This window comes from Penicillium canariense (genome assembly GCF_028826845.1).
Source record: "Penicillium canariense strain IBT 26290 chromosome Unknown utg000009l_segment0_segment0, whole genome shotgun sequence".
NCBI classification, from domain to species: domain Eukaryota; kingdom Fungi; phylum Ascomycota; class Eurotiomycetes; order Eurotiales; family Aspergillaceae; genus Penicillium; species Penicillium canariense.
Window position 1 is genome coordinate 53,227 of NW_026622736.1, and position 16,122 is coordinate 69,348.

General features: G+C 45.4%; 4 protein-coding genes across 4 annotated transcripts; 3 read left to right on the top strand and 1 right to left on the bottom strand.

Moving 5' to 3' along the window:
• Positions 1-2,603: 2,603 nt before the first annotated feature.
• Positions 2,604-2,855, bottom strand: N7482_010804 (chitin binding peritrophin-A domain-containing protein; the record flags this gene model as incomplete). The annotated part of the gene is made up of 1 exon (XM_056692918.1): positions 2,604-2,855. The coding sequence occupies one exon, from the start codon at positions 2,853-2,855 to the stop codon at positions 2,604-2,606; it is 252 nt and encodes an 83-aa protein (XP_056538119.1).
• Positions 2,856-5,486: 2,631 nt separating this feature from the next.
• On the top strand, positions 5,487-7,235 carry N7482_010805 (hexose transporter protein; the record flags this gene model as incomplete). The annotated part of the gene is made up of 3 exons (XM_056692919.1): positions 5,487-5,723; positions 5,778-6,086; positions 6,174-7,235. 3 exons carry the CDS (start codon positions 5,487-5,489, stop codon positions 7,233-7,235), a joined length of 1,608 nt encoding a protein of 535 aa, XP_056538120.1.
• A 5,062-nt stretch (positions 7,236-12,297) lies between these two features.
• Positions 12,298-13,471, top strand: N7482_010806 (aldo/keto reductase; the record flags this gene model as incomplete). Its single annotated transcript, XM_056692920.1, has 4 exons — positions 12,298-12,311; positions 12,365-12,515; positions 12,568-13,230; positions 13,433-13,471. 4 exons carry the CDS (start codon positions 12,298-12,300, stop codon positions 13,469-13,471), a joined length of 867 nt encoding a protein of 288 aa, XP_056538121.1.
• Positions 13,472-14,243: 772 nt separating this feature from the next.
• Positions 14,244-15,521, top strand: N7482_010807 (uncharacterized protein; the record flags this gene model as incomplete). Its single annotated transcript, XM_056692921.1, has 3 exons — positions 14,244-14,451; positions 14,493-15,056; positions 15,127-15,521. The coding sequence occupies 3 exons, from the start codon at positions 14,244-14,246 to the stop codon at positions 15,519-15,521; spliced, it is 1,167 nt and encodes a 388-aa protein (XP_056538122.1).
• Between the last annotated feature and the right edge of the window lie 601 nt (positions 15,522-16,122).

Genomic DNA, 16,122 nt, shown 5'->3' on the forward strand with positions numbered 1-16,122 from the left:
TACGAAGTTTCTATCGCTTGCCTAGCCGCTACATATTATGAATCTTATGTAATTCTATGCAATAACTTCTATACCTGGGGTCACGATGAGAAAAGTGATGTCGGGTTCAGCTCCCCAATTCAGATTGTACGTAAAGTGCGGCTCTGAGGAGGGCCTTCTAACGCCCTTGCTCCCTTCCATTGAAACTTCATATCTGTAATCCACCAGTACCGCAAAAGCTTTCATTACCCAATTTCTTCACTTGTCTGTTGACCGGTTAAAAGACATAATCAACAGATCATTATACTGCAGCTCGGTCAAAAGACATAATCAACAGATCATTATACTGCAGCTCCAAGCCTCCAATATAAGAGGTTGAAAGATAGATTTAACAGACAGTTCTAAGGCATTGAGCAGTAAACGCTATATTCGGATCCACTCCCAAACCCCATCGTGCGTCTTATTTTGGTATCTCAGACTTTAGACTTTAAAGGTACTACTTCAATTAGTTCGCTTCTGATTGGCAGCTATACGTGGATGAATTCGGATAATGAGGATTCTATTAGTGGTTTTGTGTATAGTATTAAGGCTACCAAGTCACTATCCGTAGTAGCGTCTTTCTTTCTCCGCCGTGGATTCAATATTGCGGATACCAGGAAAGCTCATATTTAGATAATGAGACTCAAGGAACTCGATCTTCGGCTTATTCAGCTGGTATTCTTATCACTTCACTTCACTAGCCATCTTCTAACAATGATATTTTTTAGGTGGAAGTTATATCTACCCTCGAAATGGCGGGAGGCCTCCCTGGTTAATACGGATGGTGTGGTAGATCCGAATCTTTGACTAGCGCATATCACACATAATACTACAGTATTTCTACTATACCAAGGAATTGCATACCTATATCCCCGCTCGCAAAATTGCCCTATCAAGCTACTATGTATATCATGGGCGGAAACATGCGTAGAGGCAGCGTCCAAGATCGCTACAATCGGACAACAATCTTTATCATTCTCTCCTATATTCATAAATCCTCAACTACCATTCCGCCTCCCTCGCCCATGCGCGATACAATCAAGTTCCTGATCCGCCAGCTTTCGATACCTTGATCGCCAGCCTTCGCGATATTTTCCCCGATGGATTGGTAGTGATAACCCCGCAAGCTCGATTGGTAATAACTTCACCTCAAGCCGAGCAAAGCGGCTCATAGACGCCCAGAATAACTTGGGTGCTGCTCCTCGCCCCAGTCTGGATATCGGGAAGACGGCATACTCAGAAAGCCCTAGAGAGCACAACTTCCGATTGGCATCTCGCTATCTAAAACTTGTCCTTTTCAGTCTGCAGCTGCCCATCTAGTACCCCTGATGAGTACATGACTACACAGAAAATTCATGAATCAGACGGTCTGTATCAATTCAGTCTGGCCTTCCCGCCACTTCGACCCTCCTTCGAGCAGGAATTTCTTGTTTCCTATCGATCGGATCGGCCCTCAGCATATACATAATCTGGTGATCATCAAGCAACCCCATCGTTGGGGATCCAGTCAAACAACCAGCAGTTTAATGTGTGGGAAGCTACTAATACTCCCTACGGAAATAACGTTCTTAGCTCCTAGGACGATTTCTCGCATATTTTTAACCATACCCTAAGTCCTGGACAGAGAATTAGTCACTATGGTGGAACGCATCTTGAGAGCAAAGACGGAAACGGTGTTCCATGTAACCCATTGGGGGGTGGAGAGACGAAATGCGCCACAATCTTGATTCCAAATTGGGAACCGTTTCGTTTTATTTAAATATATTCATATCCTATATTGCGTCGAAAGTAGCACTCTCTGGTATAGCCTTGTACTGGATATATACAACGGGGCCGCGATGGTGACTAGATAGATGGTTAAGCTAGTAAAGACAGAGGGCTTGCTGTTGACAGCTTCCACAAAGTCAACGTGGGCGCACTGATGCGTGGTCTTACCTGCTGGACAGGCCCAATACATTATTTGGGCATACCGTATCAATCTCTCGAATGAACGCGGGCCAAGGCGCTGTTCTAGACGAACCTGTAGACAAAATATATTCAACTAGCGAATCCTCTTCGAATTGGATCAATTTATAACTATTTACGCGTGTCTCATCCCGATCCAGCTAGCCGACGCGTTAGCGGGGAGATGTAGTCTCTGATATCCTAAATAGAGCTGCTGCCTGGCAAATAGACGCGATCTTATCGGTCTCAATAGATTTGATAGCTAAGATAACTAATAAGATACAAGCCTCTTGACCTGCTGATTCTAGAGAGGCTTCGATGTGTTTAGGTGTGGTAGTAGGCAATTGATAGGTAAAGGTAAATTCGCGTGGATATGTGTTGTCTAGTGGAGTTTGCCACTCAGTAGGGTGCGCTATCCGGTGGTGTGTTACATTAATCACCTCTATTTCCAGAAGATACTGTAGAACTATAATAAGCAACATATATCATTTAATCTGTATCAATTAAATAATGATTTCACTGAGCTTTATTTGAAGTATACAATTGTAACAATATTGCATACTTGGTCGGCTAAGCGCTCCCATAGCATACTTGTCTTATTCAGTCTTTAAGCTAAATAGCTGATACTGTTACTTTCGTCCCTAATGATGCCAGCAGCTAGCCACTAGGTGCTCATAATCACAGACACTTGTTGCCGACTGAAAGGCGGTTCCCGGGCCGCAAGTCTTCAAGACAGGCTTCCCACCCACAGGGCATTCATAGAATCGATGACAGTCTTTGGGGTCGGCCCATGCCACAGCACCGGCGGCGGTCTCAGAGGCCGGCGCAGCAGTAACTGAGGTAAAGAGCATGAAAGCCGCAAAAGCGTTCATCATTTGGTAGGTAACCTGCATGGTGTAGGCTATTTATGGATTAGTCAGAGTGTTAGACAAGCATTGAAAGGGTGTTTTAGATATACTCACTTGTATTTGGAGAAAAAGGAGCAAAAATAAATTGTGGGTAGTAAGGCTGAAGGGCTGGTAAGTCCTAAGAACTGCTGGTCGTGGTAAATGATAGTGTGGTGAGGTCAGTCTCAGGCTTTATAGGTTTTGAGCCATTCTATATCGGTTAATTCTACCCCGTAAAATCTCATGACCTACTACATAATTTACTTTCCCCCTTATATCTAAGAGATATGGGCGGGAAACCCCTAGTATTGATGTTACAAGAAGGTAACATTCCTGGGCTCGGTTAAGGGTACCCCTTAAGGTATCACGGGAGAGAAGTATGCCCCATCAAGCGAAATTATACCCTAACATACCTCGCCCTTTTTACTAGAAGAATTTGAAATTTATGTAGCCACTGTTCTGTCTTGCCCTTTCATTCCCTTTTATTTTAGTCATCCTTTAGTGTAGTGGCTTTAAGAGAACCTCCATTGGCGGATATCATCGCTAAATCATGCTCTATCATTACTTCACTCCCTGAATATTCCACCTCCTGAATATTCCACCCTCCGCCAAATCATGTATTATGTAACCTTAGAGTAGTACCAGGAAAGCAGTCTAAACGCAACGTAAATTGTTATTTTCAAGAGTTCTAGATCGGTTTCTGTAAAACCATTGTAGAGAGGGTTGGGCCAAAGGCAAGCGCTTTAGTACAGTCGCTCCAAATATGTCTGAATAGCCCCCGCTTGGTCATTTAACCCTTGCCCGCAAGAGTTGCCATTGTAGCCATGTAGCTATGCCAATATATACGCATTTCTTAGTATGTAGTATACTAGCCTTCTGCCTCAATAATTGCCTACACATGCCTAGGCGTACTCTCTAATAGTCTCTAAAAGATCTCTTGATCGATATAAGACCACATAGTATATGCTCCTAATATTAGAAACAACCATATTCCTTTATCATTAGGCATATAGCTTAGGAAATATCTTCAATAGCTTGTCTTTTAGCAACGCCTACAGATCTTTAACTTGAATCAAATATAGCGAATATAGTAGCTATTCCATAACAATATATCTTTATTATTGTAGGCAACTTTGTACACAGTGTGTTGTAGTATACATCGGAGTATTATCGTATATAAAGATAGCCTTGGATCAGTCGAGATAAGACCTTCCCACAATAGTGTCTTTCCTGCGCAAGTTAGCGCATGTCTAGTAAAAGAGATCATCACGTACTAGTTTTGGTATAGTTCTTGGAACGCATATGTTACCATCCAATCTCTCACCTAGCCAGGAGAGATGCCAAGAGAGACGACCCGTCCAGAGGCCAAGTATACTGCGAGTGTGCTTGCCTGGTTCTCGAGTAGCTCGTATGCTAGCTGCTGATTCGCTGAGGCCATGGGCTGTCATCTTCGCAAGTCGGCGTCAAGATGCATTCCTCGAAGATGTCAGGTGTGAGAACCCAGATATAAGAGTCGATGTACGAAGTGAGTAGGTGATGGAGGCACAGAAGTCTAAACTTAGCGAAGACCATCTCGACACGCTGAGGAGCATGGCTAATCTTGCCTTTGCCTGGGAATATACTTGAAAGGCGGCAAATGCAATCAAGTTGCTGAGAGATTGCTTACCAAAGCAAAAACCCATCATTAGACCTAGTAATCCCCGTACAATGTCCACTATCGAAATCCTGCTGAGATGGGAAACGGAACAGCTGGAAAATTGAGGCAATATAACTGAAGTTTGTGATATTTCCTCTTCGTCCTTATTGTCTTCTTTGTTAGAGCTTTGCTCGATCTTGGGGGAAGTTTCTTGGACTTTTGGTAGGCATTTGGATTATCTGGTGATGTTCCTCCATCTTCCCACGCCAGCTTCGCTGAACATTGTGGACTATTAGATGAATCATGGATCCCTGGATGCGTCTCTTACTGCGATTTATATATAAGGGCCAGATATCGTCCCATTCCATGCAAAAGTTGTGTAAGCACCCTGACAAGGCTGCTTCAAAAGGGCGCACAATGGAAACTAAGGACCAGACTCATGTTTGCATCATTAAGTTGTTGGCACCGAATAGGCGGCTAGAACCCTAACCTTCATTGAACACCAAGTGGGGTCAAGCGACGGAGAACCGGAGGAATGGCCGGAGTCTCTCCCATAGCTCTTTCCCCACGCCACTTTCAATGTGTGAACCAGCAGCTATCGCTACCAGTTAGCGGATCCGGCTTTCCGGACAATATGTCGCCTGACTGAACAGACCTGACTGATGTACCTCGTCTCCGGCGCCAAGCCGACACTTGCACCGATCGCGTTGTGGCGCTAGGAATTTTAAACCTCCATGGCCTCATAGCCTGGTTCCTCCTTGTGCTACCCGACGTTCTGCACGTGGAGATAGCGGAGAGCCAACCCTGCGGCGAGCCACCTCTCCTAGGTGAATCCCCTGAGCTTCTCACCATAATATAAAACCTTGGTCGAATCCCTTCAAGGACCAGCTTACTCGTCATTGGAATGGGATAATCACCAGAGAAGATAGCCTCCTAAAGCACACAAGTTTCTGCATCCTTCCTTTCCTCATTTACCGAGCTACTATCTCCAAGCCGCCAAGATGTCAGCAGCTACAGATCCGAAACAGGATCTGGGTGACCTCGATGAGTTCGACGGCTTTGTCCTGGCAGATGTTACCCCAAAACTCGAAAAATGGTGGTTTCAGTATCCACACCTACTCAAACTGAATCTTCTACTAGTTTGTGCCTTCTTAGCTCAGTTTACATGTGGGTTCGACGGGAGCATGATCAACGGCATGCAGTCCTTGCCTTCGTGGAAAGCTGCGTTTGGTAACCCGGTAAGGTCAGCCTGTCTTCTCGTGCCTCGACTTGACTGCTAATTCCAAGGACAGACGGGTGCAAAGCTAGGCACTCTGGTTAACGCTATCAACATTGGCGTTTTGCTTTCCGCACTTTTCTCCTCCCAGCTGTGCGAGATCCTTGGACGCAAAAAACCCATCACCATTGGTACTGCCTTGATTACGATTGGCTCTGTTCTTCAGGGTGCAGCGCACAGCTTGGGAATGTTCATTGCTGGCCGCCTTATCATCGGTTTGGGTACGGGGATCGTGGCCGTCGCTGCTCCTCAGCTGATGACGGAGGCCGCGTACCCAACCCATCGTGGAAAGATCGTTTCTCTTTATATGACACAGTGGGTCGTGGTGAGTCTCGCTATTTTCTGGACGACAAGCTGAGTTCAATTGTAGTTCTATCAAGGTTAGCAAAGCTAACTAATTACCTCTACTTAGGGCTACTTGATAGCGGCTTGGACTACGTTCGGCACGTTCAAGATGGATTCTTCGTGGAGCTGGAGACTACCTAGTCTCTTGCAGGGTGTTCCGTCGCTCCTACAGCTAGTGATCAGTATCTTTGCACCAGAATCTCCTCGTTGGCTTGTTTTCAAGGACCGACAGGAAGAGGCTATGAATATGCTCGCCAAATATCATGCGGGTGGCGATCGTAACTCGCGACTTATCCGCTTCGAAATGCTTGAAATTCAAGCGACGTTGGAAGAGGAAAAGAAAAAGAATGCTATCCAGTGGGTCGAGTTTATTCGTACCAAGGGAAACCGCAAGCGTCTATGGATTTTGTTATTCATTGGCTACGCTGCCCAGTTGTCAGGCCTTGGTCTGACCGGATACTACCTCTCCAAGATCCTTGATAGTGTCGGCATCACAGATGCACGAACTCAGCTCCTCATTAACGCTATAGCTGCTATCTGGCAGCTATGCTGCTCAGTCTTCTTCGCTATGCTTATCGACCGTTTTGGCAGACGAGGATCGATCACTTTCGGCATGACTGTCATGCTTCTTGTCTTTATTATTTGGACGATTTGCTCGGCTATTAACGAGCAGAAGAACTTTACAGATCACCCTCTTGCACTGGCTGTTGTCGCTATGATTTTCCTGTTTCAGGTTGGCTATCAACCTTTTGCTATTGCCACAGTGCCCTATGTTGTGGAGTGTTCTCTTTTCTCTCTCCGATCCAAAACAGCTATGATTTTCCAATTCTGTGGATACACAGCTAGCTTTTTTACAGGATATGTGAACCCTATCGCCATAGACAGCATTGGTTGGCGCTACTACATAGTCGCCTGCGTCGTTCTGGGTCTTGAATGCGCCTTTGCGTGGTGGTATTTGCCAGAGACCAAGGGCAAGGGCCTTGAGGAAATTGGCGAGATATTTGATGGCGACGAGCTCTTGACGGGTGTCCAGGCAATTAGCAAACATCGCAAGGAGCAGCACGCCGCTGCCAATCTCCGCGAGAGGAAGACTTTTGTGGATCACGTCGAAGTCAGCAACAACCCCTAAGGGCCGAGGAAAATGACGAATAATGGATGCGATGAGCAGGGTGCTCTAGGTTCCGGGCCTAAAAATCATTCCAATTCTATGTCCTGCTCGGAAAGCTTTCGAGGGCTCAGGTTCGAGTTTGGTTGAACATGGGGTTTGAGAGTTCCATCTTCGGCAAACGATCTTAGTTCAATACGACACTCATGGGGGGAGTCTACGGCGGCCGATAGCGGCCACTGGGAAAGTGCACAATTATGCATATTCTAAGACCGGCAGAAAGATTTAGATACCTGAATTACTATTACAACGCCCATATTAAATCATGTACAACTATCTTAACGGCCATTTACCTCGCTGTCGCTATAATGAAGCTATTTTTATGGTGTATCTTGGCCATTTCCGCTGATATCAGGTGGTGAGGTGCTATCTCAACAGCCATTTACCTCGCTGTCGCTATACTGAAGCTATTTTTATGGTGTATCTTGGCCATTTCCGCTGATATTAGGTGGTAAGGTGCTATCTCAACGGTCATTTACCTCACTGTCGCTATAATGATGATATTGAAACTATTTTTATGGTGTATCTTGGTCTATATTCGTCTACCATCGCCGCCGCCGCCTAAGCCGCTGGCTTCGTTGTGATAGAGAAGCTGCTCGCTTCCTCGATAAGGAAGATACTGTAAGAGATATAGTACCCTCTGCTACTACTATAGGAGTAGTATCCTCTACTGCTACTATTGTAGTAGTATCCTCTGCTGCTACTATAGAAGTAGCACCCTGATCCGTATTGTAGTTAAAGAGCCGCTCTATAAATAGCTTATCCTCCTCCTCTTATTGTAGCGCTACCTGTTCGGAGGACCGTAGGATTATAACGTATATCTAATATTTTCCCTTCTCTATCCGGAAGCGCTAGTAAAGTTTACTAAGGCTTCTAAATAGGAAGAGATTCTGTTTAGAGAGAAAGTGTACGATTAACGGCCTTTTCCCTCTATCTTGATGTGTAATATCCTCGGCTAGAAGGAACTAATCTCGTAGCCTCGTTTAGTATCCTAATTACTAGAGTACGTTCCGATCGAGCTTTAAGACGAGGTCTCTTGCGAAGGATAGGATATCGACGATGGTCTCGGAGGAGGGAGAAATGTGAGAAACCGATACTAATAGATGAAATATAGGTTAGCTAGCTCCTTCTAGTAGTAGTAGTACTTACCCTGTAGCCGCTCTATCTCTTTTAGGCTCTCCTAGAGATAGAAGGACGTAGAGATATGAATCTCTTATAGTAGCGGCGGCGGCGGCGGCGGTAGTAGTAGTAGTAGAGGGTGTCTTTCTCGTTAACGTAGATATAAGCTCCTAGCTACGCTTACTGTACTAGAAAGAGAGGAAAAGCGTATATTTAGCTACGCTGGTGCTATAGTTACTAGTAAAACTATAGTTACTAGTAAAGCTATAGCTACTAGTGTTAAAGGTATCGGTGTTAATAGTATAGGTGTTAGAGTTACTACTATTAAGGAAGCTACTATTACCGTTAAAGAAGATAATATAGCTAGGATAGCAGTAGCTATAGCGTCCTATAGGGAGGATTATAGAGATACTATTTCGAAGTGAGATTCGAGATTGATCGGGGCTTTTAATAAGCTGCTCGAGGCCTTTAAGCTTAATATAAGATATAAATTTAATTTTGAACTATATCTTAGCTATCTTAGCTGTCTTAGCTATCTCGGCTATTAGCGACTATAAATATACACTATACGGCTTTATACAGACGCCTAGGATAGGCTCCTCACTAGATTTATAGTAGTATAATACACGAAGCCGAAGTGCTTTATATACCGCTCGGTATAGCTAGTCTCTTTCCCTATAGAGCTAAAGTAGTAGATCTTTAGGGTTAAAGCTAACGCCTATAAGTTACTACCTAATCTACTAAAGCTATAAGCAGCACTATACTAAGGTCGTTAGTAGGAGATATTCTAAAGGATCCTATTCTTCTACGTCTTACTATAGTCTTCGAAGGAGCTCTTAGTTAAAGGATTACTAATAATCTTAAACGTCGGTATAGTAGTAGTTTATAACTAGCTTCCCTAGGATAGTATTTAGCCGGCGAGACTATCGCCGAATTAGATAAATATTCTACGTATTCGTATATAAGTATATACGAGCTCGGAGGATAGGTATATAGATAGTAAGAAGCGATATCTACTCTAGAAGACACTACTTTAAGAAGATCCTATCGCGTTATAGTATATAGAAATATTCGTAGAAGAGGAAGGCGCTTAACCCTACGAGCTATCCCTACTAGGATTTAATCCGTTAATTCTTAGTACTTCGGCCGTAGAAGAAGTAGTCTTTTTACCGAAGATCTTTATTATCTAACGCTAACTAGCGAAGGGCTAGATATATATTACTAAGCATTATTATTTCTATACCTAGATTAGTACGTATAATACGTAGTAGAAAGCCCTTCGAAGCTACGTAGTCGAGATACTAATAAAGTACACTTACTACTGTCCGAGTAGAGATTCCTATATATATCTATATAATAAGTCGAGAGTATCTATCAATAGCAGCATATATCTCGAATCCAAAAGGTTCTAGCTTTATATAACTATTAATATACTATATCTAGTTAGGCCTAGGGTAAGTGTAAGCTCCTCTCCGGCGTTAGAGATCTGATCGACGACGTTTAATAGCTTTAGGGTTGATTATTTAGTAGACCTCCTAGATTCTATCTCTAGAGAAAGATTAGTATTAGCTTCGTGTCTACTTATCGAGGATAGGAAAGACCTTCTTATCAAGGATAGGAAAGACCTTAACTCACCGGGGATAGGAAAAACCTTAGCTACGAAAGAAATAGTATTATAGCCGCCGGCTATAGCCTTTAATATCTCTAATATAATCCTCCACAATCAGAATAGCCTCGATCTCAGCTTTCTACCGCTTACGTTCCTTAGGATCGTCGACCCGAAGCTTTATTCTAAGCCGCTTGCGAGCTCTACGAAGAGAGCGTTCGGATATAGGTATATCCTATCTCTTTAGCACTTAGAGAATCTCTTAAGTGCTTAGAGAGAGGAGAAGAAGCTTATAAATAAGCTTATCTATAGCTTCGGTTATCTCAGCCGTTCGACGGGGGTTCGCTAGGTAGATATTCTATAATTATAGGCGGTTATTAATTATGCGCTTTATAACACTAATACTATAGTTATTAAGCAGGGTAATGCGAATAGCTTTAGCAGAGCGCCCAAGTTAGACGAGATCCTCGATCTCCTGCCTATACGTGTCAAGAGGGATAGGAGGCGTCATTGTAGAGTAGCGCACAACGATAGTAACTGCGAGGGTATTCAGCGACGGCCACAGCAGGGCAACAGCGAGGGTATTCAGCGACGGCCACAGCAGGGCAACAGCGAGGGTATTCAGCGACGGCCACAGCGACAGCGACAGCGAGGGTATTCAGCGACGGCCACAGCAGGGCAACAGCGAGGGTATTCAGCGACGGCTACAGCGACAGCCACAGCAGGGTAATAGCGAGGGTATTCAACGCCTAGCGATATTGAGAGTTAGCAGATTGTATGGTATAAATAGCTTCAGCTTACCACCTGGGATTAGTGGTGAGAAATAGCGGTCAATATGGGGTAAAGTAGAAAGTGGAGAATCTATTTTTGTATGGGAAAGACAGTGTAAAGAACGATTCCTGCGTTACAGAGCGGTCCCTAGGGCGGTCTAGAATATGCCCAAATTGTGCACTTTCCCAGTGGCCGCTATCGGCCGCCGTAGGGGAGTCTCTACTATTAGATTCTTGTATTCGGGTCAAGGTTTTGGTAGGCTCTTTGATGCAACGTTTGGGCACAGATGACGGATTTCTAGCTGAGCATGTTGAACGGACTGAGCGGGCTGATCTAGCAATTATTCTAGCTCTATACCCTTCTGAACAGTGACATGACCCATCTTTGTGTGGCATTCGCAAATTAAAGCATGCGATTCTGCCGCTTCCCCTCGTTCGCAGCGCGTACATGGCCAACTTCTTTCATGAACAGCACAGCGTTGTGAGTTTGAAGATAGCAACTTGATGATTTCGCCAAGTTTAGTTATACAAGAAGTTAGTGGTCTTTGAGAATTTTGGTGAAGCAAAGCCTTGAGTGAGGAAGCTTGCTTTTGGAGGTGGATAGCGGTCATTGATGCTTTCAGTGTAAAATTGTTGGTCTGGTGCTTGGTCAACTATTGAGGATGCAGGGGTATGAAGTTATAGACTATGTCTCGAAAGCACACGCTCTGCGTCGAGAGGCAGTAAACCTGCATCTTCGTCTCACATGAAAATCCTTCGGTTATATTGAGAAAATACTCCAGTGAGTGCCTGCGACGCATGCTTAGACCACAGTTAAATTGCCAGCAGACCTGAAGCCACAACGTCAAGTCCGCCAGAATTGCTTGATAACCTCGGGCCACATGTCCGGCTTCAGTATATGAAGCAAAAAGCCCGTTATCTAGTTCTCATCAACTTTTCCTGAACCCCTGTCCTCTCTCGCTCGTAGCTCTGGTTCACTCCCCGACCGTCGTGGATAGGGTCCTTATCCCGAAATTCTCCTATCCTCCCAACCAAGCTGTCTGGGCGCATTAGCTTCCCTATAAATTTCATAGGAGCCTTCTCCTTACCACTTCAGCATCCCAAAAGCTCCACCAGTAGGATCTGGAGACAGGTTTTCTGAGATCCGCCACCTCTGCTGGGGTGAGCGCAAGTGGAACTCTGAATGTGCCTCATTGCAGCATCAACATAGCAGTGGATCGATCCCCATCGTTGACAGACTTGGGACTTCCTTGAAAAATGAGGTCCAGATGACAGTCCAAATGAAAGCCTGGCTCTCTGCGGCCTTGTCTCCGGCTAATCCTCCGGCGCAGGATGACTGAGCTGCAGGCCGGTCGGGACACCCGCTTTCTGTCCCGGGGAGTAGGCCATGCTGCCATGTGGGAGCTGCTCCAGGTAATTCTCCCATTTTTAGGTAGGTGGAAAGGGCGAATGAATTTATAATGCTCCAACGTTGGCCCTGTTCTTCTATTCTGTCTATTTGCAAGTATCATTGAAATTAGGGACCGCAAAAATGGAATACGGAAGGTGAGTTCCTTTCATTCAGTTGATTGAGCTCATCATGCTCATAAGCTCTAAAGGGTAGGAGACTCTGGCCTTTACGTTTCCAAAATTATTCTCGGTACCGCTAGTTATGGATCTTCCCGCTGGCAAGACTGGGTTTTGAACGAGGAAGATGCCTTGCCGTTGCTAAAACATGCCTTTGACGTCGGAATTAACACCTGGGATACAGTATGTTGTCTTCATGTTTCGATAAATAATAGCTCTGACAACTTGCCTTCAGGCCGATGTGTACTCCAATGGTCGATCCGAGGAAATTATTGGCAAGGCACTCAAACTATATGATATCCCTCGAGAGAGAGTCGTGATTCTCACAAAAGTTTTCTACGCACTTGACCCCGATGGACAACCTCCGATAGCTAACTTGATGGACAAAGCTCAGCCAGACTTAGTCAATCGTGTGGGGTTGTCACGCAAACATATTTTGTCTGCAGTGTCTGAAAGTGTGCAAAGACTAGGAACCTATATTGATATCCTACAAATCCATCGCTTTGACAAAGACGTTAATCCTACTGAGGTTATGAGGGCTTTGAATGACGTCGTCGAAAGTGGACAAGTACGATACCTGGGCGCCAGCTCCATGGCAACGTGGGAGTTTCAAAAACTACAATATATTGCGGCAAAGAACGGCTGGCACAATTTCATATCAATGCAAAACTACTACAACCTCCTGTATCGTGAGGAGGAACGTGAAATGATCCCATTCTGCCGAGATAGTGGCATCGGCCTGTTTCCGTGGAGCCCCTTGGCGCGAGGTGTACTGGCTCGGCCCTGGACTGAAAAAGGCACTTTTCGCGAGCAGACAGACAAGTTGTTGCAGAGCCTTGTCCGTAAGAACGAGACTTGTGCAGATAGGGAGGTCATCCAGCGCGTTACTGAAGTTGCAGTAAAAAGGGGTTGCAAGATGACAACTGTTGCCTTGACATGGTGCTTACAACAAGGGATGTATCCAATCACTGGCCTTGGAAGTATGGAGCATATAGATGAGGCTCTCCATTCAATCTCTTTTAGATTATCACCGAGCGAGATGAAATATATAGAGGAGCCATATCGACCAAAGCGTGTAACTTACTGAACACACTCGCGAGCGACTCTGGGAGATTGAAGAGAAAGGAATCATGTTTTAAACCTTTCAAAACCGATCGAATCCAAAATCTCATGAGTGAAAATATAAATGTATTCAGTAGGAGGAGTGATAGGTAGATCTGCGGGTAGCGGGTCGCGGGCGTACATTTCCTTCCTCACTTGATCTTTGAACTTGCTTAGGGGTTGTTTCACTAATCAGGAGCGACTTATCCAGGATATCCTGTACTGTTTGTTATTATCTTATTATATCTTATCTTGGGTCAAATTCCCACTTGTCCTCTCTGCAAAACGCACATTGACAATTTTGACTTCGTTAGCCTTTAACCGATGTGGGGTCTTGACCGGCCCATTTACCGGCCTTCCTCCCCGGTCTTCAAGGAATGGGGTTTACTGAGGTTTTCTCAGGGGTAAGTCCGTTTATTCCAGGTCCCCCACACTCTCCTGCATAAGCTTTGAGTTTGTCATCATTGCTCACAACGCTGTGGGTCTGGGGTTAGACTACGAACAGGATCCTAACAAGGCGACGGACTCCATGCCTCTCCCCGAGGGCTGGCCAAGCGGCCAACACCCTCCGTGACACTCCGATGTTTAGTCCGAATTATTCTTCCGACAAATTCAATTTGAGTTCTTTTGACGAGTATATTAAGATATTGCAAGCTGCTAGGTGTCACCTGCCCCCAGCTCATCTAACACTTGAGTGTTCAACTTTCGTTACAAATTGCAACTAGTGATGTGGAAGGTCCGTATTCGATCTCTTCGTTCTGAAAGGTGATCATTGGAGACCCCTTGACCTAACCCATGGGCTCCTAGTTAATGTCCTTTGCCGCGTGGGCTATTGCCATGTCATGGATATCCGCATGTAATGCGGTTGTCCACGACATCCCAGGGCTTCTTGCACCGATTCAGCAACTTGGCACTCAGAGTGGCGTCGATGCGACTGCATATTTCAAGGCGAAGCCAGGCGATTTTGTCCATCCAGGAATCTGGCATACTCACGAGGATCTTGAGCGCATGCGCGACGGTGTGCTGAAAAAAAGGAACCCTGGGCATCCGCATACGAAGTATTCAGCACCGACATTTACTCTCAGTCAAACTACACCATGCAAGGCCCGAAGGCGTATCTCTCTCGTGGAGCGATTAGCAACTACTCTTCATTTACTTACGATGTTCGTGCCGCATGGCAGAACTCTCTGATGTGGTATATTACTCAGGATCAAGCCCACTGGAATCTAACTTCTGACATCCTCAACGCTTGGGGCTCCCAGTTGGTGGATATTGTGGGTACCGATCGGTCGCTTCTGATTGGTCTTGAAGGAGACCTTTTTGTGAATGCTGCTGAAATCATGCGCTGGGAGGGTAACTGGACAGAGGCTGGCGCCGCCTGGTATGGTGGCTCTGGCTTCAGCAACCAGCTATATTGGCTTTTCTCACGCCAGGCGGCAGTGATCGGCCAGGCTAATTATGGAATGATTAGCATCAAGTCTCTGCTGAGCTTTGCAGTCTACCTCGATGATGTTGATCTGTATAACTATGCTATCAACGCATACATTAACGACCGCTGTGCTAGCGTATTCTCGCTCTATCATCCGAGCACTGGCCAAAGCTCAGAATCGGGTCGTGACCAAGGTAAATCCCTTTTCAACCCTGCACGAAGTATTCTATAATTTCCCAGTGAAGCTTACTTAAGGGTCCTAAGGCCACTCCATCTCTGGCATCGGGTGGACGGCTCTGGCAGCCAAAACTGCACAGAGTCAGGGTTCCGACTTGTTCAAGCTGGGAGATAATCTTCTGCTCAAAGGATCAGAGTACTCAGCCAAATACAACCTGAATTATACAGTCAAGTATGACCCGTCCTGGTTTCGCTGTGAAGCGGTGCTTGTGGATGGGCCATGGGCGGAAATCTCCGAGCAAGGTCGAGGAATTAGCAATCAACGGCCCATTTGGGACATGATGTATTATGAGTATGTTGTCAAACGAGGTCTCCATGCGCCTTACACAACTCAAGCGTCCACAGCAGAGGGCTTCGAGGGTCGGGTCTTCTCGAACGTAGATGACCTGCCCAGCTGGGGCTCCCTGGTGTTTGCTTATTAGACGTTTCTGTCTTGGATGTTAAGCAGCACAGCGGATTATGTACCATACTCCTGAATGTCAAGTGTTGCTTTGTGTGCGAAATTTCGTTTCAGTGTCAAGTTATCTCTTCCTACCCCCCTCAATCTCGTAGACCTTGGATGCTCATGATCTGGGCCAGAATTTGATCAGAGCATGAAAGTTGGATTCAGGCGCGATACTGGCTTCCTACCATGGACGGGATTCATATAGTGTAGCTGGAAACTTGTGGTATAATTTAGGGAAATGGTCAGTCTTGTGACGCATGACAGAACGATGGACGGAGATCACCTGATGGACGCGGAGTGATGGAAACACCCGACCGAGCTAACCTAATAGGGCCTGTTTGCATGAGCTCTCTACAAGATAGTTGCCAGAGCCTCCGTAGTTTCTTCCTTCTTCACCTTCGTTGTTTCGTGAATGCACCTGGTTACTTTCTAGTTAGCTCTTTCTATAATCGTAACATGCAACGAAGGTCCTTTTTTACCTTTTCCTGTTATCTTTGAGTTATACAGACATAGACAGCACGCTGTCACCGTCTTACTTAGAGCGACGCCCTACCCTAAACCGAAACCGACGAATCCTG